Source organism: Cynocephalus volans, chromosome 7 (assembly GCF_027409185.1).
Source record: "Cynocephalus volans isolate mCynVol1 chromosome 7, mCynVol1.pri, whole genome shotgun sequence".
Lineage (NCBI taxonomy): Eukaryota > Metazoa > Chordata > Mammalia > Dermoptera > Cynocephalidae > Cynocephalus > Cynocephalus volans.
This window is the reverse complement of record NC_084466.1, coordinates 122,476,195-122,500,516: the sequence shown is the minus strand read 5'-3', so window position 1 is coordinate 122,500,516 and position 24,322 is coordinate 122,476,195. Positions and strand designations below refer to the sequence as shown.

Here is a 24,322-nt window from a genome sequence, read left to right as displayed (position 1 = left end):
ATCTGTAAGCCATATATTTGTTTAAAAATCAAAGCATTCAAAGAAAAAAACTATTTACCTCATCAAGTTCAACAAGGATATTTCCACTACTTCCTGCAGGAAGATCTGCTATTTGAGCTTTTACCGCTTTGGGGGTAGGACCTCGCCTACTTGTGATAGCAAAAGCAGCTTTCTGATGCCTATAGAGAGTAATTATACCTCTGTGTTTGGTGACAGTATGGTGCATTCCATCTTTTTCTGAGTTGGATCCTAATAATGAAAAAGGTTAAATAATCTTTTAATCATAATTTAAATGATCAAACATTTCCTGCTCCAAAAGAGATAAAACATATCTTAAAACTGTCTTTTATGCCTCAATTTTTATAGACTGATGATGAAAAGATAATAAAATAATTTATTAGCATAGGATTTATACCTACTACAATAAAAGCTGTAGAATCACATAAATTAGAAACATCACACGCAAGAATTATTATGCCTTCAATTATAGTAATTTTTTTTAAAAAATGAATGATTGTGCCTAGGCACAACAAGAAACACTAAAAAATATTTCAAGCAAGTTCTCTGTAAAAGAAATGTCTGTAGTCACCATGAATTCAGAAAAATACTGACTACTGCAAAATATTGCTACCTCACATAGCAATAAGGGAGCGGGTAGGTGGCCCTACTACTTTTTTAAGATGTTAATATTCAACATGAGCATTCTTTACTAAAGGTAATAGAGTTCACTCCTCTCGTAGAGCATGCACTAAATTAGGGAAATGAGAGATTTCATAGGAAGAACTTTCATTAATTAACATTTGATACAATTAAGTTTTCTAGCCTAGTTACAGTAAGCCATATAATAATGGTTTTGAAGGTGAAGGTAACGGTGAACACCTGTCTGACAGACTGAAGTCACCTTGTATCAGATATCAGGTCTTCTATGAATAGCTTATTTGAATTTAGACGGTTTTGATTGATTAGCAGTATGTGCAAATTCATGTAACAAGGAGTTTTATTACAATTGAGCTGCTTCTCTCAGAGTGGGAAAAAGCTCTAACATGAACTGGATTTGTACTTAAATTATATCCATAAGAAATAAAAACAAACTTAAATGGTTATTTCTTTCTCTAGTCCAAATAAAGAATTAGATATATACCTTTAGAATTTTCCTGGCCACTTTGTGTTGGTACTGGACATGTGACACAAGGAGTGAGATATGGGTCCACACAAAGTGAGCTACAGAGGTTTTTAATAATTTTTGAATTGGGACAGGGTGTCCTTGTTGTACACTGCTGAAGTAGTTTAGCTATGCACTGAGCTGCATAGTTTTGCACTAGTGTATTTTCCTCTTTTTTAATTGTCTCCATTAATGGTTTTATGATAGGATTTAATTTCTCTGGAAGCTGCTGCAAGCTCACTACTGCACATGCAGCAAAAGTATGCACTCTCAATTGCAACACTTGCCACTCCTGGTTGGTCTCTGTAACTGTCATTTGGACCTGTTGTCGTTTACTGTCTAAGTGCTGTAACATTTGAGGATTTAATTCAAAAGATGATGTGACTTCATTAAAAACCGTAGTGACCTATTAAAAAAAAGAAATTAAAAATCATTAATCATATCAACCCCAAATAGACCATAAACTCTTAAATGGCAGTCAGCAAGCTTTCTGTTTCAATTGTAAGTTCTACAATATCTACTATCATTTCAGTATTCAGTAAACTAAACAAATATCTAAAACCTCCCAATTAAACTTTATTTTAATCTGACTTAACATTAGCATTATATTCTTTAAGAAAGACACGTTCTCTTGAGAAAAATAAAATTATTTATGCTTTAAATATATGTAATGAATTTGAGGGAAAAGTACACTCAACACCCACAGAGTACTTTGGTGAAATGAGAAAGCTATAAGCAAATATAAACTAACAGTTAATTAAGGAATACCAAAATCCACAAACTTCTTTTTGGGAAGAATATTTTTCTTAACTCAAAAATTCATAAAAAATTTTAGGGTAGCTGTTTGCTAAGTGGCTAACTGTTACTAACTGAATTATTTTCATTCTTTTCTTTGACCTCCCATCTTGTAGCAATGCCCAGGCAATACCAAAGGGAGGAAAATAAAAATGGTGTAATAGTCATTAATTTTTTAATTACCAAGAGCTTTCTAAGGTTACAAGAGTGAAGCACAAAGTGAGTGAGTGTAGTATACTTCTACAAGAAGAAAGCTAACTAGATTTGAGTAGAGGAAGTTTAAGAAACAAAGAGGAGGAAGAGATGGGGAATTTAAGGAAGAATGAAAGTAACAAAGAAAGAACTAAAAAGCAAGGAAAAGGAAAATAACATTTTTAAGCAGGGGAGGGATATATTCAGAGTGGCACTATTACTAGTCTAGCACAGCATGTAGGATGAAATGGACCAGAGACTGCCTGAGGCCTTAGAGATGAGTCAGGACCTAAACATAAAGTACTACAGCTTTGACTGGGCTGTGACAATGGAAACACAGAGAAAGAGTAAACACATGAGAAAGTTCCTGAAATAAAATGCTGACAAGATTTGACTGTGGATAAAAGGGCATTTTTCTTTTTTTAAAAAAAAAAAAAAAAGCCCAGATTTGGTTGTGTTAAGTTTGAAGTGACAAGTGAGATATCCAAGTAAAAATGCCTAATAGAAGAACATAAAAAGTTGAGAGTAGATAGCATAGCACATGGATAAGGACTAAATCATGAGAAATGGTGAGACAAAGATAGACCTCAGGGAAATGCCCATATTTGGCAGGTAAGAGGAAAACAGGGATTCAATGAAAGATACAAAGGGCAGTGGCTCTTAGCCAAGGTATCTTTTAAAATTGCCCTTCCCTTGATACTCTCTTTCAGAGATTTTTTTTTTTTTTTTTTTTTTTAAAAGATGACGACTAAGGGGATCTCAACCCTTGACTTGGTGTTGTCAGCACCTGGCTCTCCGAAGTGAGCTAATCAGCCATCCGTATATAGGGATCCAAACCCATGGCCTTGGTGTTATCGGCACCACACTCTCCCAAGTGAGCCATGGGCTGGCCCTTCTTTCAGAGATTCTGATGTTTATGCTCATCTTCTATCCCAGGCCAAAACCACTGGACTAAAGAAATCAATGAAACAAAACTGTAGTTTTATTGGGAAGTAAAGGACCCGGGTAACAAAATCTTGAAGAAGGGGCAATTTGATGAGCTTTGGAAGAAAAGTTCCCAGAAATAGGAGGAAGGAAAGCCAGACCTTAAAGAAAACTTGGGGGCTGGCCATTTAGCTCAGTTGGTTAAAGCATGGTGTTGATAACACCAAGGTCCAGGGTTCGATCCCTGTCACCAGTTAGCTGCCAAAAAAAAAAAAAGAGAGAGAGAAAATTTTATTTCTGAGAGACTTAATTCCAGGCAGGTAAAAAAAAGTGGGGGAGGAGAAGCAGAGGCAAAAAGGAAAATTTACAGAATAACAACAATCATGACAACAACTTTATAAAAGAAAAATGCAGAAAAACCACAATTTCAGTTTTCTCTCACAAGTGAGAACAAAAAAATTTCAACTATATTACTTTTCAATTAGAAAGGGGGATAAGAAACGAAGATTACTGTTTCACGAGGGGCCAACACAAATGAAGTGGCTCAATTTCTGATCCTATAACTCAAAAAAGGAGTACTCATTTATACTACCTAACCTTATAGATTTACCAAGCCAAAAACTGGAGGAACAGCTCAGTGTCAATTAACAGAAGAATGGCTTAAACTAATTGTGGTATATTCATAAAATGGAATAAAACTCAGCAATAAAAATGAATGAATTATTGATACATAGAGCAACATGGATGAATTTCAAAAACATCATGCTGGAAAAAATCCTTACACCAAAGAGCACAGTGTATTATTCCACTTATATAAAATTCTAGAACAGGCAAAAGTAATGTGTGATGGGGAAAAAATTAGAATAACGGTTAGCTGGGGGCAGGGAGAGGCAAGGATTGGCTGGGAAGTGATGATGGTGATGTTCTGTTTTGATAAGGTTTGGGTTTCATAGTTATATGCATCTGCCTAAACTTATCAAATGGTCCAACCTAAGATTTGTGCATTTTAGCATAGAAACTTAACCTCAAAAGAGAGGAAACAATTATAAACAAATATGCAGTTTTAGTTCATTATATATGTGCTAAAATGTACCGATATCTGAAACTTAGAAAAGCATAAAAAAAAAAATAAGATGGATTGGTGGTTGGACAGTGGGGAAGATAGTTGAATATGTGTGCGATAAAACAAATTTAGTAAAATGTTAACTGTAGAATCTAATTGCTGAGTATATGAGTGTTTGTTGTGTGATTCTTTCACTTTTTCTGTGCATTTGAATATTTTCATTATAAGCTGGGAGTGGGGAGGAGAAGTACTGAGAACTTGTAGAAGCCATTTCTTCTATACTCTGCTAATCTTAAGCGAGACTGATAAATGACAAAACGTAACACCTTATTTAATAAAGGAGCCTGATTTGTCAGAATTTCAGTTAAAAAAAATTCCTTCCCCAACCTCTTATTTCAAAAAAAGGTCGATGCAATGAAACAACCTTTTTAAAGGGTAGGAATAACAGGCTACTAAGGCATAGACAGATTTAACAAATTAGTATGTTCTTGTGGCAAACATGTTATGACAAATTTCTAATCTTTTTCATGCTCTATCTAAAATTAAGAAAGTTACTTCTTTACTCACCAGGTCATTAGCTTGATCTATTGTTAAAACACTGTTGTTTACTCTATTACCAACTTCAATATGTGCATCAGCTAATGATGATATAAGCTGTTTACATTCATTCTGCATTCGTGTGAATGGAACAGCAATTTCATCATAATATAAATGTTCTGAAAGGATATCAAGTAAACGTGGCTGCACAGCTAGGGTAACAGCTTTACACTCCTAAAATATAATAGATAACAAATATTTAAGGCAAATCTATAAACATAATTTTATAGATACATAAATCTTCATTTGCAAACTACTAATTTCTAAATTCTTATTGATTTTGAATCTATGTTCTGTTACCTCCCAGAACAACATAAGTACACAGAAAAAAGGTTATTACCCCCAAACTACTAATTTTAATACTCTAAAATTTTAGAATGACTACAGAACATGCACTCAGAAGTATTACAATTTCATTAAATGTTCTGCCTAATTATTCTTACTTTACTCTGAATTTATTCAAAGTTTACATTTACATAGCACAGATTCAAAACTATATTACTATAAAAAAGAAATCAGAAAAGAATATCTAGCATGCACAAACTAAAAATGTTACTTAAAAACTCATTATTAGATTCTTTAACAGTTGAGCCCATGGCTTCACATGCCATATTGTAGAAATGGATATATAATTTAAAAGTTACTTACCTGCCCCCAAATTTAACTAACCCTTCCCACTCTCTCTGGTTGCTGCCTGCCGCAACCAGAGGGGGAATAGCCTCAGTGGTGAGCCATGAGGGATTCTGTGGGATCTGGGTGATCAGCCTGGGCTTCCCAGAGTAAGTCCAGAGAAGCTCTGTGAGGGTCCAGAAACCGAACTGTCAACACTTGCTGCTGAGTCTGAGAGGCACAAAAACAGAGCATCACTGCCTCTCCAGCACACCGAGTCCTGCCTAAAAACAGATGAGCCTTGCTTTTTTCCAGAGGCAAAGCAGGGGTCTCAGCTGCAATAGAGCATGGCTCAATTACTTTTAGACACAGCTCTGACAAACTGCTTAGAGCAGTAATAAGCAACTCTCACAGCAAGTGCAGACAGTTAAATTTCCAGAATTCCAGTTAATGGAATAAACAAAGCCAGAAGGAAGTTTCTTTAATTTACAGAAGTAAGTCTTACACAAAGTCATACATCTTACTAAAAGTTAAAGGTTAAAGAGGCTGGAGGGGAATAGTTTATTTGGAAACACGAAGATTTTGGTTTAAATGTAGTGATTTTTCCTGTGACCAAAAATTCTGCCCTCGCTACTAACCATACAAATAGATCTCTAATACTCAAAAGCCTCCTATCGTTTGTAGTTTTTGATGATATTTGAGAGATATATAGAGGAATGATTGACTAACAGCTTCTGGACTGCTTCCATACATACACATGTTCATAACAGGGACATTTCTTAACAGACTGTATGGTCAACAGCAAACATTAAGTACGGGCATAGCTAGTAGTCTCAAGTACAAGAGGTGAGGGGAGTGGCTAAGAAAAAAGTCTAGGGTTAAAGGTAAATGGGAGAGACATATAATGTTCAGTATAATTTGGAATACTTTTCCTTAACTGTTGGATTTTTTATTCAGAGAAAATTTCCACTTTTCTGTTGTAAAATAGTGTAAATAATTCAAACAGCTAATGGAAATTGGCTTACTTAATTTGTCTTTATTACTTTTGGGGCAAAATCTTACCTTTTCTAAAGCAGCCCATTCACAGATTACCAAAGCAACACTAATCCTCTGTAAGGCAGACTTGGAGTTCAAATGAAAGAGTAGTAACTGGCCAAGAGATTCAGCTGGTTTAATTTCTTGGGTTACCATATTTACACCTGGATCACAAATACAGCAACAAAGTGCTCCTAACAACCTAAGATGGAGATAAAAGAAATGGAAGTAAAATTTTCCCTACTGAAGCCATAACTTCTTCTACAGAAGATATAATTCCTGGGCTGGCCAGTTAGTTCAGTTGGTTAGAACACGGTGCTGATAACACCAAGGTCCAGGGTGCAGTCCCTGTACCAGCCAGCTGCCTCTTCCCCCCCCTCCCCAAAAGAAGATATAACTCCTATTTCCATAAAAAATTAAATCCGATCTTAGAACTTGAAAAAAATTAAAAATATTTACTTACTCTTTAATTTTTTCTTAGGCCATAACTAGTGTGATGGAAGAAGGATTGACATATATCAGGCATCGTTTGGTTAAACGACCTTTGAAGACCAGATGTGTGAATTTATGATCACTTGACAGTGTATACTCACTTGGCTGCCATCATTCTGGCCCGCATAACGACAAAATCCCTGGTGGCTGGGTCTTCCATGATGGTGTCTGCACCTGCAATATACTCCTGAAGTACTTCTTTACTCTGGCTTTGGCCTTGGCGCACCTTACCACCTGTTTTTTCCTAAAGGGAAAGAGGAGAAAACATAATAATTAAACATTAATTGTTAAAATTTAATAGGCAACAACAAAAATACAATCATTTGTTATAATCCCAGTAAAATACAGTTCTTTTCACTTTTTAATAGATAAAAATTGCTATTTTAATTTTAATTGATAAAAATTATTATTCATTTTATCAGGGTCCTAATAAAATAATTTCTCCTTATGTAAAATGAATGAAACCATACTTATAATAAAGCAATAAAGATTTTTTATACAGTTACAATATTAATAATTATGAGCTGAATATACAAATACATTATATTCTTCTACACTTACCTTGGCTCTAGCTTTTACTTCTAGCAACATATTTAAGTCAATAGGTAAATGAGAAGGCTGCATCATTAAGCAAAGCCAAGCACCCATCCATGGGCAAGCAGCTGCTACTACATACTGAATGGAAGCTTTACTCAACAGTTCCATCCAAACCTACAGAGTGAAAGGAGAACATGAAAGTGAATTTTTTCTAGTAAGTGCTAACAAAACCTAATACTCACTCTTAGGGATATTGAATTTTTTAAAAAAAGGTAGGCAATAGCACAGAGATAAATTTTAAAATCCAAATAGAGTTGTCAAAATCTCAATAAAATCACTGAAATCCTTTCCATATATCATAAGACTCATTACTAATGTAGTCCTATATTTAACATGCACTTCAAGATATAATAGCTCTTAATAAATATTCTCTGCTAAATTTAGAGGTAGTAATATCCTAGTATAAATTTAAAACAGTGTAAGTCTTGATTCATGATCTTATTCAATAACGTAACTTTTCTAGCCATTTAACTGGCTAGGACCATCATGTGAAATAGCACCACTGTTAATCCAAGGCTATTAACAATGAGCCACCTAAGGAGCCTACAATTCAAGAGTAACTTAACAGATTCTAAAGGCACAACAGTGCCATTTACCTCATAAATACTATTAAGTATATCAAGTGGCTTCTCCTCTAAAGATTCCAACAATGCATATGACCAATCTTGCTAAGTAAGGAGAAAAAGTAAAAGTCTAAACTATGATGATCAGACACTCCATATTACCAATAGATCCCAAAAGATACTTGGCAGGACCTATAAGCGTACTAATAAACAGCAAAATGGGGGCCGGAGAAAAGCAGTCTTTCCTTCATTTTATTTTCTGTATTGAGGCTATCAGAAAGTGCTTAAAACACTTGCCCAGCAGGTCTCATAAAAAAAGGAGGGAGAACCAGAACCAAACTTTTCAAATCTCTTGCATGATTTCTAATTTCTTAAAATCTCTGACCAATGGTACAGAAATTATGAAAATTTTTAAAAATCTACAAAGATACTAGGAAAAGGAGTACAGATATATTCCCTGTGTACCTTGTGAATGAGGTCCAGAATTTCTTGGCTACTTTCTAAAACACAAAACTGAAAAATGTGTCGGAGCATATCAGGAAGTATTGGTATAAGCCAAGATGAAGAGTTCTGTAAACAAAAACAGAATCAAAGCTATAACATATAATTCTTGGATATCAGCTTATATGAAGAGTTATAAGTCAAATAACAGAAGTATTACCATAAAAAGACTGCAGGGCTTTATCAAAAAGGTTCAATTGATGATAAATTTTGACAAGATTTTTGACACAACAAATACCATATTTATTATTCCAATGGCTTAGAGAAACTACATAGCAAAATAATTGCTGGGGAGTTGCAGAAAGCCTGATTATCATTAATAACACTGAAATTTCTGTCAAATAAGTGGAAATCATCTTCCTTAGGGAACCAAGCTTTAACAAGCAGCATCTCTTTGGTTACATCATATATATATCACTGCTTTGACAGGAAAATTTGAAAAATGATCAGATTACTGCTGCTGTGCTAGATGACCAATGTTTAAATTCTACATGCTCACCAATAATAAAAGTAATAAATTATAAGATAGTGTCCAACCTAGAAAATACTACTTTGAGTTCACTACAAAATTAAGGCAAAGATTCTTAATTTTTTTTTTTTTTGCAGCTGGCTGGTATGCGCATCCAAACCCTTGACCTAGGTGTTAAAATACTGCACTCTGAGTGAAACTGAGCTCTAACTGGTCAGCCCTGGTTCTTAATTTATTTTGGGTCAGGGCCCTTTGAAAATCTGATGAGAGCTATGCATCTTCTTTTCTTAGAAAACACACATATGTTATTTAGGTATAACATTTCGCTTCCAATTTCAGAGGGCTCAGGAATCTCCTCAAGCTTAGCTTAAGAACCTCAACTTAAGGGATTTTTCAACTCAAAAGCCCACCTAGGCTGGCCAGTTAGCTCATTTGGTTAGAGTAGCCTTGTAACACCAAGGTCAAGGGTTCAGTTCCCCATAATGGCCAGCCGCCAAAAAAGCAAAACAGAAATAAAACTTAAAAAGCCCACTTGAATCAAGCAACTAAATAGTGTTTAAGCAAACATCCACTGTGTGTCCAGAATCTGCAGAACAAGGAATCCCATATATTGTCTATTGCCATTCAAATAGTTACAAGCTCACTGAATAGGAGCAATCAATCATCAAAAAAATTCTAGGGATAGTAACTAACACTACCCGCCTCCTCCCATGACTCTTTTAAAGCAAAAAATACACTGTCTGGAAGAGACTTATGGAAATCTGAAATTTTAAACTGAAATTCCACAAACCCAAATGTTTTAGAAACACTACATGTATAACTTAGAAAGCTATCTATAATTTTCTAGCCAATGGACAATTAATGACAAAGATGGGACCAGGGTTGTATGTTCTCAAGATAGAAAGAAGTTTAAAACAGGCTACAAAATCATCAGCTAGAGGAGCACACTCACTAATTTGCTATGCCCTAACTCTACTTTTTATTGAAAGGGAAAGGAAAACTGGAAAGAAAAGCTCTTTTCTCATCAGAGAGAATTAGGGACAATTTTAACAGACTAGGAAAGCCGTAATAGCAATAAGCAAATAATTTAATATTACTTTTCCATAATTTCTTTTCATTTCTGATTTTCCCTCATCATATTTGCCAACTCTCATCCCCTACCCTCAACCCCATCATTGGCAATCCAAACAGTTGTCTGTAGATATCAAAGCCACATCTATAGATGAAGATTTTTCCTTTATATTTATAACCAGCAAATGTGATTTAAACCACAGTAGTCTTCTCAGGCTACAAACTTTGTACTAAATTTTACTTTAATTATTAAAAACAATCAGGAGGAAAAAAGGATACATGAGTAGAGCACAGAGGACTTTTAGGGTACTGAGACTATTCTGTATGATATAATTGTGGATACGTGACATTACATGTTTGCTAAAACCCAAACGATGTACAACACTAAGAGTGAATCATAATGTAAACTATGGACTCTGGGTGATAACGATGTGTCAATGCAGGTTCATCAGTTTCAACAAACATACCACTCTGGTGGGGAATGTTGATAATGAGGCAGTATATACGGGGGTAGAGAATATATAGGAAATCTCTGTACCTTCTGCTCAATTTTGCTGTGAGCCCAAAATTACTCTTAAAAAAAGTCTACTTTTTACATTTTAAAAATAAATTAAGTCTACAAAGATAAAACAAACAAACAAACCCATCCCAGAATGCATAGGTCAACATCATCACAGGAATTAGTACATGAAAAAATGCAGATTTTCCAGTAGCATAGCATATAGTCCACTTTGTAGAAAATACAAAAAATAAGGCCCAGAAAATACCTATCTGTGGGACAAATTCAGCCCACATGAACAACTGGACAAACCTTGAGAGGTATCATCTCCTGAATACAGCTGCAAAAAGTAACATGGCTTTAGCTCACTGTTAGTATTATTTTAGAAGACCACAAGGAATGATTTAGTCCACATAAGGTCTGTATGTCTTTTGCAAATGTGAAAGCTGGCCCACTCAATTTTCTACCTATCCTTCAGTAGGCACTGATTTAGGCAGGTAACCTAAAGCTGTTGATTTGTGTTTATAGGTTTGTTTGTTTAATTGGATTGGTGGGGGCAGGGGGAGTGTAGTACTTTCAGTCCTTTAGAGATTATCCACCTTGGGATTTTCCCTCCTCTCAATTTTTTAAAATAGTCACTGGGCTTCTAGCATGCTAATAACTGATAATCTACTACTCAAAAATTTCCCCGCTAATCTTAAGCAAAGTCTGGAGATCTTTGGTGGCTGTTTAGTATTAGTCTAGCACAATGTAAACTAAAATAAAGAAAAATTTCCAAGTTATTACTTCAGATTTAAACAGCTATAATCTGGACCACTAAAACACAAGTTATAATGAATTCATTTATACACCCTCATACATTGCCCTCCACCAGACCAATTTCCTTTCACTTCTTTAGCGCCATCATGCTCTCTCCTACCTCCAGACTTACACATACCGTTCCTTTCTCTTGACTCTTACCCTACTCTTCACCTGGCTAAATTCCACCCATCCTTCAGGTCTCAGATTAAACTTCACATCTAGCAGGATGCCTTCCCTGACCATCATCCATCTCACTAACTGGAATCCAATAGCATCTTCTACTTCCCCTACCAGATACTTACTTCATTGTTATTCTTGTTCAGTTATCTGTCTTCTGTCTTGTCTAGTTTCCTGTTTTAAGCTCTATGATAGGAAGGCAAAGAACTTATCTCTTATTACTATCTAGAAAATTGCCACATAGCAGGCACTTAAATATTTGTTGAATAAATCCATCTTGCCTACTAGAAACAGTCCAAAATCTCAGGGAGTAGTTGGTAATAAGCAAAATTTCCCACAATTATAGCTGGAAATTATGTGTGATACAAGAAATTATCTATTTGATATTCATCACTAGTTCCTTGCACAGAGTTCCTAAAATCCATGGAATTTCTGAGTAATAGAGGTTATTCATAGTAAGCCCCTTTCAACCATACTTGAATTTGCCCTAATGAGGTGACTCTTTTTGAGCCTCTAGCTTCAGGATGGGAGTTGGTTGCCAGGAAACTAACCATGTGATTAAAAGGCTGGAACTTTCAGCTCTTCCCCCTACCCCCACCTTCAGGGCTGGAGATTACATTAATCACCAGTGGTCAATGATTTAATCAATCATGACTGCATAACAGAACCTCCATAAAAACCATAAATGATGGGACTGATGATTTGGTGAACACACTGAGGTGACGGAAAGATGGCATGCCTTGAGAGAGCACGGAAGAGCCAAGTTCCTCCCCACCCACATAACTTGCCATGTGCTTCTCTCCCATTTGGCTGTTCCTAAATTGTATCCTTTATAATAAATCAGTAACAGAAAGTAAAGTGCATTTCTGAGTTCTGTGAGCCATTCTAGCTAATTATCAAACCTAAAGAGGGGGTCATGGCAACCCCTGATTTACAGCCTATCAATCAGAAGTTATAGGAGGCTTAAGACACGATTAGTGTCTGAAGTGGGGGCAGTCTTGTGAGACTGAACCCTATAACTTGTGGGATCTGACACTCACTCCAAGTGGATTATGTCAGAATTGAACTGAATTGTACAACACCCAGTTGATGTCCAGGGAGTTTGAGAATTGGTTGGTGTGAGGAAAAACCCCACACATTCAGTATCAGAAGTGCTGTGTTGTAAAAATGGCTTGGCAATAGATCACTAACTGGCAGAACTGGCAACTTAGGTGGGGTTAGGATCTTGCCAGTATCCTTTTGCTAAAACCCCTCTTTGTCTTCCCACAAACTTTTCCACAAAAATGGGGAAATGTAGAAAAAAGCAGCAATCTGATAATCATTACCATAAACACCTGATTTCTAACTGCAGGCAAATCCATCATCATTTCTACCAGCATATCAAACGTTCTTGAGCTGCAGGGAAGAACAACAGAAGAGAAACTACAACCCAGTGATGAATCACACTGAGTTCTTTCACTAATTTGTTCTGAAACTGTACTTTTGATTTACTGCCAAAGGAAAAAAAACCCCTCTATATTTAGAGAATTTATAATGCCTTGTTCTATTCATTTCTCCAACCAACATTTATTGAAAGTTACCCAAATATTCCAACTTTGCTCTCCCCTTTTCATATCTTTATAAAATCTGGCCAATATCTAATTATGTTACTCTAGAGGTCCTTGTTTCCTTCTCGACTTCTGGGTATGTTAAATTTTCTAACACCCAGGATTAAAACACCTCAAATTCCAACTCAACCTCATGTATATCTTCATGTAATGACAAAGCTTGCCCTTCAAACAAAAGTTAATATATTGGTAATTGAGATTTTGGAATGACTTACAAAGTGACTGTGACGCAAATGGAATGGAAAAGTTGACCCAGTCAGTAGAACGTGGCAAAACAGGAGAGTAATGTCTAGTATATCTTTTTAGATCACGGAATCAAGTTCTTGCTACAACAGTCAGTGGTATGACAGTCTAAGGATTATCACCCAAGAGGGTTAAATACATTTGACCAAAGTCATAAAGTTAACAAATGATAGAGCCAAAAGTCAGAACCCGGATCCTCTGTCTAGTTAAGGAATCTTTTCATTATACCATGGACGAGGTAATAGCAGTGATAAAAAGCTCTAGCTGATTGCTCTTTCCATTTTCATTGCTTCCATAAAAGAATGCTGACTAATCAGTAATATTAGGAGAGGATCAAAAGCAAGGAAGCAGCTCAGAAAAAGCAAGGCAAGATAAAGTGAGGATAGATTTTAATTTTTAAAATTTTAGAATAATGAGGCTGTATACATTGCATGTCATATAAATATCCCAAATAGGGGCTGAGGCGGCACCTGAATAAAATATATTAATATTTCTGCAGCAAAATGTGTGAATAAGCACATTAAGTGGGATAAAGACTACATATAGCCTCTCTTCAGAATGGATTTTGTCACCAAATGAGTTAGTTTTATAAGCTGACCCAACTCAAAGAAAGCTTTAGATTTCAAAATTGCAGGTAAGGGCTTGTGGAATTGTGTTACAAGAGAGTTTGCGCATGGCTATGAATCAATAAGAAACTATCACGCAATTCATCAAGAAGATATACAATGACAGTTAAAAGCATCAGACATGGTTTATTCTGATAGCTTCTTAGAAAGCAAATAACGCTGTTAATCTTGCTAATCACAAGATTAGCAAAAAAATTAAGAAAGTTTTCATTGCATAATAATGACTTTATGACTTTATGACTTTATCTAACAATGGTTTAGATAAAGAAAAATCACAGTAAGTTATAGAAGCTGGACTCGCTTTGTGGCACTCAAGATTTGACTAGTTCTCTGAAAGAAAAGAAAGATACAGAGAGGAAGAAAGGAAGACAACATTTAGGAGGTTGGGGGAGCAATGGTGAGGGAGAGGGAGAGCAAGAGGAGAGCGATGAGCCACGTGTAAAAGATATTTTGATCAAATGAACATAACCTGATTACAGTTGGGATACAGGAATGGACTTGGGAAATTTCCTTGACTCCAAGGTATACATTAGGAAATAGCAGGGGAAATATTAGAAGACCGAGAAAGACAAGAATTCTAATATAGTAGGCAATGACAAATTACTAACCAGTTTGCGAGTAACTGAGGCTATGGTCCCCCAAATTGTTCTGAGACGTACCTACCGTGTAGAAACTAAGATTCCAAACTTTAAGGAGCAAACTACTAGAGCAAGGAAGACAGTATTTTTTATAGATATATAGAAGGAAGAAAGTGGGTAATTTAGAAAACAGGTGATATTCTAATAGGATTACAACTTATAAAATTTTTGTTACAAAAACTTAAAGCAAATAAGACAAAGTTATAACAAATACCAATTATGGATGTTGTTTTACAATTCCTTGCTTTTTTCCTCTAAAAAATTTCCTACAATTAAAAAAAAAAAGAAATATGTGGTAGAAGAAAAGCTTTCAAAAGGATTGACTTTATTCTATTACTTGAAAAACAAAATGACAAATCAAACAAAAATAATAAAGGATATATGTGGGGGCCAAAAGCAGAATGTACTGAGGATGGGTGATTAGTGTCATAGCCATAGTCTTTGGTGGTGAGGATACAGAATAGCAAGCCTCACGGCAGTGACAAAACACAAAATGATCTATAAGCATCAATATTAAGTTTCACTGACAGCATTACCTTCAGTAAAGAGAGACTCTGAAGATAAAGGCTAGACATTAACAATGAGAAATTTCATTAATGATATCAAAAATTTTTTTAAAAGAGAGAAAAAGAAGTTAGGGGCAAAGATAACCAACACTAAAGGATATAGGAAACACAAAAAACATTAAGACCCAAAAAATAAAGAATCATGAACAGCTCAGAATAGCTGGAAGGAAAACAGAAGCAAGAGGTATTAAAAAGTCTAAAGGTACTAAACTAGAAAAGCTCTTTTGTTTAAAACACATTCTGTACACGCCTAAAATGAAACAGACATGTTAGTCAGAAAAAATGAGATGTTTGTAAAAGTACATATCAAAGATACTTGACAGGAATTAGGGAAAGGTGAAGAAATAATACTTTTTAAATCACATCACCCTAATCCTCCTAACCTTTCAGTTTAGTCTGGCCTTCAGTGCTACTGCCTGACACCTCTACTATTCTAGTCTTCTGTTATTTAACTCTTTGCAGAGGTTATTAAACCCATCATGTAATAGTCCTATCACAATCACACTAAATTTTTCCAAGGTAAGAAACATGTAGGGTTTCTTTTATTTCCCAGAACACTGACCATAGAATTTCATACTAATTTATATAACAAATATTGAGGACCTATGGTGGCTGACATGCCAAAAATTATATACAAAGACAATGGAGTTCTAAGAGAAAAAATGATAGTCATCATCAATTCTCTATATAAGCTAGTGCCAAAGCCTTTATTGACGAGCCAGCAAATGCAAATTCAAAAGAAAAAAAAAAAATCCTTGAAGTGAAACTGAACATCACAAAACAGAGATGTTTTCACAACCATGAAATTTTAATAAGCAGTATCAATAATCATTGAAGGGCTAAAAAAATCAGGAAGGAATTTATGACAATCTTGGGATCTTATCTAAACTAAAAATTTTTAAACAAGGAAAGAGGCACCACATTATAAGACTAACAAAAGTGAGAAGTCACAATGCACAGCTGAGAGAAAAAAAACCACAAGAAAGCAATTAAAAAAGAACCAATCAATTACTGAAAGCAGTATCTCAATATTCCAAAAGTATACTATAATAAACACAGTATAAAAACTAATGACCAACAAATGATATTGGTGACTGATTCACCAAAAAATGTTAACCTATGTTTAATATACTTTAAGATAATGATCCAGTTGATCAATTATTTTAATGGTTAAGTATTTTTGGTGGCAAAAAAAAAGTATGTTTCAATTATTTGGAAAATTCATTTATATAGAATACGTTATTTCCTAATAATGTAAAATAAGGTTGATACTCTAAATAAATAACGAAAAGCCACAACAGCAAGCTAAAAGGCTGCAAGTGGCTTAATCACCTTATAAGGAACAAAAGGCTAAAAAGAACAATATGGAATGGTATCCTAAGAATTCTTGAAATTCAGCAATAAGAAAACAAGCAATCCAGTTTAAAAATGGGCAGAAGATCCAAACATTTCACCAAAGAAGACAGAAAGATAGCAAATAAGCATATGAAAAGATGTTCAAATCCTACGTCAGTAGGAAATTGCAAATTAAAAAAAAAAACAAAAAAAACAAAAATACCACTACACAAATATTGGAATGACTAAAATCCAAAACAGTGACAATAAATGCTGGCCAGGATGTGGAGCAACAGGAACTCTCACTCATTGCTGGTGTAAATGCAAAATGGTACAGCCGCTTTAGAAGACAGTTTGACAGTTTCTTATAAAATTAAACATATCCTTACCATATGATCCAGCAACTGTATTCTTTGGTATTTACCCAAGTGAGCTGAAAACTTACGCCTGCACAAAAACCTGCACATAGATGTTTATAACAGTTTTATTCATAATTGCCCAAAACTGGAAGCAACCAATGTCCTTCAATAGGTGAATATGAAGTGTGGTAGATCCATACAGTGGAATATTATCCAGTGACAAAAGAAATGAGCTATCATACCATGAAAAGACATGGAGGAGCTTTAATTTCATATTGCTAAGTGAAAGAAGCCAGTCTGAAAAGTTGCATATTATATGATTCCAACTATATAACATTCTGGAAAAGGCAAAACTAAGGAAACTGTAAAAAGATCAGTGGTTGCCAAGGGTTCAGAAAGAGGGAAGGAGGAGGGATAGGTGGAGCACAGGGGATTTTCAGGGCAGTAAAACTAGTCTGTATGATATTGTAATGGTGGATACATATTATTATATGTTTGTCAAAACCCACAGAATCTACAGCAGAAAGAGTAAATCCTAATGTAAAGTACGAACTTTAGTTAATATATGAACATTGGCTCATCAGTTGTAACAAATATACCACACTAATGTAAGATGTTAACTAACAATAGTAGAAATCGTGTGTAGGTGGTGGGAGGGATAAAAGGGTATATGAGAACTCTTGGTACTTTTCCCTCAATTTTTCTGTACACCTAAAATTACTCTTAAAAATAAAGTCTATATATAAATGTATATATAATATATATATTTTAGAAACCATGTGAAAGGAAGAAATCTGAAATTTGATAACTTCAAGAGGTCTATATATGTTTTGCTTACATCAAAAATATTTAAGGCAAAAATCACAAAACTAAAGCAAAAATGAAATGAAAATTAAGAACAATCCATGCCAGTTGTCACATCAACCCATGCCTGACCAACCGAGAATTATAAAACAGACCTGACAGTTTTTCTTCAAAGATTCTGATTACAGAAAGCCAAAAGGATAATACAAAGCAAAATTTATAGATGTTTATTAACAGAAGTTCAACACAATGTCATGCTGCATATTAAAGCAAGTCTACATGGAATATTCTTATTCACATGGAAACACATGGTTAGTGAACACAAAAAGGCATTTATTCATGCAAAATCTATTGCCTAAAAAAAATTAGCCACTGCTTTTTAAAGATGATTGGCCCAAACTACAGTACCTATGTATAACAGCATGCTAGAAGAATGGATTCCTTACTGATACTTTCCCTAAATTCTAGGTATTTTGTTTGCCCTAAAGTGTTATTTTAAAAATAGGAACGTGAAGCCTTTTATAAACAGGGCAAGGACTCCTCAACTTACCACAGGCTCCATTCACACACTGGTATTAGCTGAATGATCTCTGTAGGCATTTTAATGTATGACTCCTAAGGTATACTATCCTTGGAAATAGCATGCTCTTTAAGACTGAGTAATCCTCAAGAGGCGGCAAGAGCCTGGGAATTCCATGGTCAGTCTTTAAAAGTTGTACTTCAGAGCTTTAAATGTAGACTTCTAACCTGGGATGGGTTCTGCCAACCACCTTTCAACCATACAGAGCAAGCAAAGACTGAACAACAGGTCTCCGACAGAAAGGGACTACTCATTCATACAACAAATATTTACTGAGGACCTTTTAAGTGTTAAGCACTATTCCAAATGCTGAGAATACAATCTAGAATAAAATATTAAAATATTTCTGCCCTCATGGTGGGCATATATTCTTACATATCTACCTGGTTACCATACCACTTCTTTGTATTTTGAAGGCTGGCTGGTGCAGGGATTCAAACCCTTAACCTTGGTGTTATCAGGATCTACCATACCACTGCTAATAGGTCCAACATTCTTCTGATTTTTGGATATGTAGCAAGGGTAAGCTAGTGGTCAAGTTTATTTTATAAAATTAATTTATATAAGTTTCAAGATTGCTATAGTTATTAGTTCTTACCTGGTCCTGTGTTGATAATAAGGTAAACAGAGTTTCCAATGCTGCTCTTCGAACTGATGATATAGTGTGATGCAAAAAAGGCCAGACACGTGGAACTAAAACTGTGAGTGACTGTTGAATACTAATAAAGAAGACACAAATTAATCTTACTCATTCTCAGCTGCAACTGCATAGATAAATTATTTAAATATTATTCTCATGTGGACCTAGTGATATTGACATCAAGTGTCTTTTTTGATGAATAAATTCTAAAAAGATAATACAATTTTCATATGAACATTCACTTAACACTCATTCAAAATGGTATTCATCAGAAGAGCCAGAACAAACATAGTCACAAAGGATAGAAATACTAACATTAGGTTCTTCTACATCACTAATGCCATGACATAACATTTATCAAGTTAGAATTTTCCAATATAACTGCCTTTATAATTGTTCTTATTCGGGAAAATGGGACATGTATCCTATCTGATAGTCAGCTAATCAGGATAGGCTAATTAGGATTGCTAATCCCTACTCCTTCCCCATGGCTAACCCCAATGGGTAGATGCACATAACTTCCATCCCCTTTTGGGGCCATCTCTGCCACAAATCAAATGAGCATACGGTAGTAGCTTCAAAATTTATTATCCTGGTTTAGCATTCCTAAGCTAGGAAAACTCAAATTCCTTTCTTCTCACAGATTAGATTTCAAATAGAGAAGCACAGCCAAGTCTAGGCTAACTTGGACCATAGGATTCCTGTCATACTCATGAAACATTTGTAAAAGTGACCTGGAATTAGGAAATGATTCGTAAGTAGGACTTGAAATATATACCTCTGTAGAAAAAAGCATGAACGAAAAAGAATATGCCAGTGTAACTATTTATCTGTTCGTATTTTGTGGGTCCTGTTAGGAGACCTATCTTTTAACACTATTTTCATTAATCGCAGGTTTGTATGAACATCACTTTTTACACTTATTTACACATTTAGCAAATTTACTTAAAAATTCTAATGTGAACACATGCACAGACATAAAAGAGACTCAAAATACAAAAAAGCATTATAACAATGTCTTGTTAATAGTGTAACTGATCATGCTCCGAATAACATGCTACATTTCTTCTTACATAAGCTGAAAAGTATCTGTCAAATATCACAATGTATGCAGCAAATTTTCTATTAAGGCAATTTTGAAACAACAACAAAAAAATAGAAAACTGCATTATTTCACACTGAATTAACAGAATTTTTACTACATTCTTTCATTTTCTTACTTATCTAGTTTTTCTGATACCATCCACTAAGGCCCACAAACCAAATCCATTCTGCCCATTTTTTTTTTAAATAAAAGTTTTGTTGGAACACAGACACATTTATTCCTTTATGTTTTGTCTATGGCTGATTTCATGATACAATGGCAGAGTTGAGCAGTTTCAATAGAGAATGTATGGCTCACAAAGTAAAAATATTCACTATTTGGGCCTGTATAGAAAAAGTTTACCAACCCCTGATTTACAGTAATTAAAACCCCCTGCATTTTGCAGCTTAAGGAGGATTTTCACATAGATTAACTCATTTAATTCCTACAGCTTTCATTAGTAATGCAGGCATCTGAAAATTAGGAAACTCCAAAAACATACTATCACTTAAATTTTTCTCTTTTGCTTTTACAGGCACTTATTTTGTTATTCCTACTTGTGGGCTGTAGCCTAAATTTAGCATTAAAATACTAACAGTAGGTCAGTAGTATTTGAAACATTTTCAGCATGCTTTTCATTCATCTATGATTTTCAATGGTAATACTCAAAGTTCCAGAAATCATTTATAATCAAAATCATATATACATTCACTGAACGCCCTCACTAGGCTAAGAACAGTAATTAATTTTCTCATCTGTCAATTTTTTAAAGTTGCATAATAATTTTTTTCTTCTGTATCTCTAAGGATACTATTAATAGAAACAATAATACTCAGGCGCCAGTCTAAAAGGTAGAGAATATATTAATTAGCTGAGCTTTACTTCAAATATGAGAATAGGAAAATCGGTGATACTTTAAATTTTTGGTGTATGTTTTTGGCTTCACCTGATCTCTGCTTTTGGGCATTATATTACATTAGTACGTATTCCCTTCCCGATGAGTAATTACTAAAATCAAGAACAAGAGTTGAAGAAATGAACATTACAAGAAAAAGTTCACAGGAGGGCAAGTAAGCTGATGTGCAATGATAATCTCATTAACTAAATGTCACTAAATAAGGCTAAAATTCTGTATTCTGGGGCTAGAGCTGGAAATAATGTGCAATAATTATATTTCTAAAGTAAACTATTATAGAATGAGCAAGAGGATAAATTATATATTTGAAGTAACCCAAGGGTAGGGAAAACGACCTTTTTAAGCTCCTGCCCCAAATGTGCTGGTGGCTAGAGAGTAAGGAAAAAGCATCCTAAAAATAGTAGTCTGTAGTATCCCCAATTTACAGTACTATTCTCAAAGGTGCTAGAATATTGTATGTTTAGGCAAAATTATCTGGAAAGGTAGGTAAAGAATTTTTACTTTATTCCACTAATTACAAATAATTACCTGCATTGTTGGACCTGAGGATAAGTTAACAAGGATGAAAGAAGAGTCATAATACTATTTGTTGAAGCTGTTAGATCATCGAGTTCCAGAAGAGCATCCCATAACGTATTTATAATGAAGGGTACCTGTAAGTTTTCAAGAAGTTATCAATTTTACACAAAATATTCATAAACCTTGCCAAATTGTAATCCAGTGGTCACTACTGACTCAACAACATATACAAGTCCAACGACCTTGGACAGTGACAGGTATTTTTTCCAGATTTTTTAATTTTAAAATTTAATTGTACATATTTGTGGGGTAGAGTGTGTTGTTTCAATACATGCATAAATTGTACAATGATTCACTTAGGGTAAATAGCATATTCATCCCCTGAATATCTTTTGTCTGAATATCTTTTGATCCTCTTTCTTGCTACTTAGAAATACATAAAATAATATTATTAGCTCTAATCAGCCCAGAACACCAGAACTCATTTCTCCTAGCTTCCTGTAACTTTGTATCCATTAATCCACCACTTCTCCTACCCTCCTACCCCCTCTTCCTTCCCAGCCACTAGTAACCATTATTCTACTTTCTATGTCTATGAGAAAAGTTAAGGAGATATCATTTGCATTTAACAATTCTCTTTCCCTCTTTTTGGTGCCTTTCAACTCTACTTTGGCACTTCCCTTCCTAACCAGGCTCATAATGGGCAGGAGAATTCAAAAACAAAATAGCCAATACTCTATTTTATGCAAAAATCTAAATTTTGATTACAATAGAGATATAAGACATACCTCTCTATGTAAAGCAATTTTAGTGCATTTTAAATTATACTAACCATCAAAGAAAGACAAATTTAGTTTTTGAACTCTTAAAATACTGCTTGCTGTACTTCCAATTTTGTGATCTGGTTTTGATAATAAAGTGGAAAGTCAGCTAGATCCTAAAAGAGTCATTTTAAAAAATGAGACCAGATTAAAAAACCAAAAGCCAAAAACTAAAATCAAAACAAACAAAAATCCCATATGTCAAAAACCCAGGAGTAAAATAAAGAAGAAATGGCTGCCTTCTTCTCAAGGAAGTGCCCTATAAATTATGTACATGTAAATTAATAGACACTTTCTTTCCAAAGACAATATATAATCAATACTGCATGCATCAGAGAGATGTCTGTCACAAGAAAACTGAAAATGAAGGAGGAAAAAGTACTCAACATTTTTCCCAACATGTCACATCCCAAATGTAAACAAGCTCAATAGAAAGAAAATGTAAAAATATTTAATTTACCTTTTGTGTCTGAAGATAGACAAGGCTCTCTACTACAGGTACTAATGATGCTGCAGCAACAGCTCTGACATCATCATCAAGATCCTGGAGTCCTTCAATTATTCTAGTTAAAACTTTAGGCAATAAAGTATTAATTACATCCTGTAAAAAAGTAAATCAAAATAAATTAACTTTCTATAATACAATAATTGTGCTTAAACACTTTTTTAATTAAATTTGCCATGTAACAGCATAAATTCCAATATTTATTAAAAAAGAATCACATCAACAAGAAAAGAAAAATAACATCAATAGAAGCCTATACAACTAATCCCATTTGAAAAAGCTACAATGACGTTAAGTACTTTATTATTCCATATGACCTAAAACATCAGAACATGTTTTCTAGGTAAGACTATGAATTCTGTGTGAACACTCACACACACAAACCCTTGTGCTATAACCTTAGCTTCCATTTCTCATTCAATGCCACTGGCAACCAAAGCGGGTATAAGAGAAGAGAAAAAGAAAAGCCATACCTTCCTGCTTCTCATTACTCCAATCTAATCTCTTTTCATTTCCCCCAAACACAGCCAGGCCCCAGAGGCTACTCTTGTGATCACACACTAGGAATTTCACTGATAATTGGTCTTGCTGTGAAATAGGGATAGCTTTTCAAAAACCAGTACGGTATTTCCATTTGCATGTATCATGCTGTTCTCTACAGAGGCCAGAGAGGAGGACACAGAAGAAAGGTTCTGTTTATAGTGGGGAGGGAGTAGTTGCCAAGGGGAGAAGGGACTAAAAGGGTCAAGAAAAGCAAAGAAGGGAGCAGAGGGAGAAAAGAGATGGAGAGCGAGCTTAGGTCTATCAGCAGAATCAGAAGAGGACATTTTGTTGCTGGCAGTTTTTTAGAAAAAGACAACCTTAGAAAACTCCAAAAGGCCTGTGAATTTGCCTTTAAGAATAGGAAGTGAGGTTCCATTCTATTATGTAGTAAGCTAGGGAAGAGAAGAAATGCTGGTCCAAAGTATTAAGTAGTCATAATGGAAAGTGAAAGGGGAAGGCCAATCCCTAAAGCCCTGACGATGTTAGCTCAGTCTGGGAAATATTCAGGGAAATTAAACTGGTGAGAAAAGTTCAGTCCTGGCTTCTCTTTAGCTCCTCTTTCATAATCTCTCCCTTATTTCCACACCTCTTCTTTCCCCTAACACACACGCTCTGCAGGCAGTATTATCCCCAGGGGCAAGGCAACTGCTTGTGGAAGTCCCTGATTCTGTCACCAGATTGATGGTGGGAAAGTAGGGAGAAGGAGAAAGGAGATGTTTTACTAGCATCTCATATGGGAATTCTGAACCAATTTTTCCACAAAAATATTTTTATGCATGTACATAGATTACATAGCACTATTACTTTAGTAAATACTTCAAGTACATTATAAATGAAACAAGCTTTTGTGGGTCAATCTGAGAACCAAATTCCTAGCCAGAACACAAGAAACAGTGTATCAGAGTTTTCAATAACCTACTAAGAGAATAAATGCTCCTAAGCAGAAGACTATATGCATATGCATGTATTCGCATGCTAGATGAAGTGTG

At 34.8% G+C, this 24,322-nt stretch overlaps 1 protein-coding gene across 2 annotated transcripts in view; it reads right to left on the bottom strand.

Annotated features, from left to right (window-relative positions):
* BTAF1 (B-TFIID TATA-box binding protein associated factor 1) overlaps positions 1-24,322 on the bottom strand; it is an 87,695-nt gene that overhangs the window by 33,628 nt on the left and 29,745 nt on the right. For both annotated transcript variants that reach the window (XM_063102764.1, XM_063102765.1), the window contains exons 12-21: positions 22,746-22,886; positions 21,474-21,598; positions 18,904-19,024; positions 8,495-8,599; positions 7,431-7,580; positions 6,971-7,113; positions 6,405-6,579; positions 4,704-4,907; positions 1,142-1,568; positions 59-249 (exon numbers count right to left, since the gene is read on the bottom strand). In XM_063102764.1, the coding sequence (XP_062958834.1) occupies positions 59-249; positions 1,142-1,568; positions 4,704-4,907; positions 6,405-6,579; positions 6,971-7,113; positions 7,431-7,580; positions 8,495-8,599; positions 18,904-19,024; positions 21,474-21,598; positions 22,746-22,886 (1,782 nt within the window). The remainder of the gene's footprint in view (positions 1-58; positions 250-1,141; positions 1,569-4,703; positions 4,908-6,404; positions 6,580-6,970; positions 7,114-7,430; positions 7,581-8,494; positions 8,600-18,903; positions 19,025-21,473; positions 21,599-22,745; positions 22,887-24,322) is intronic.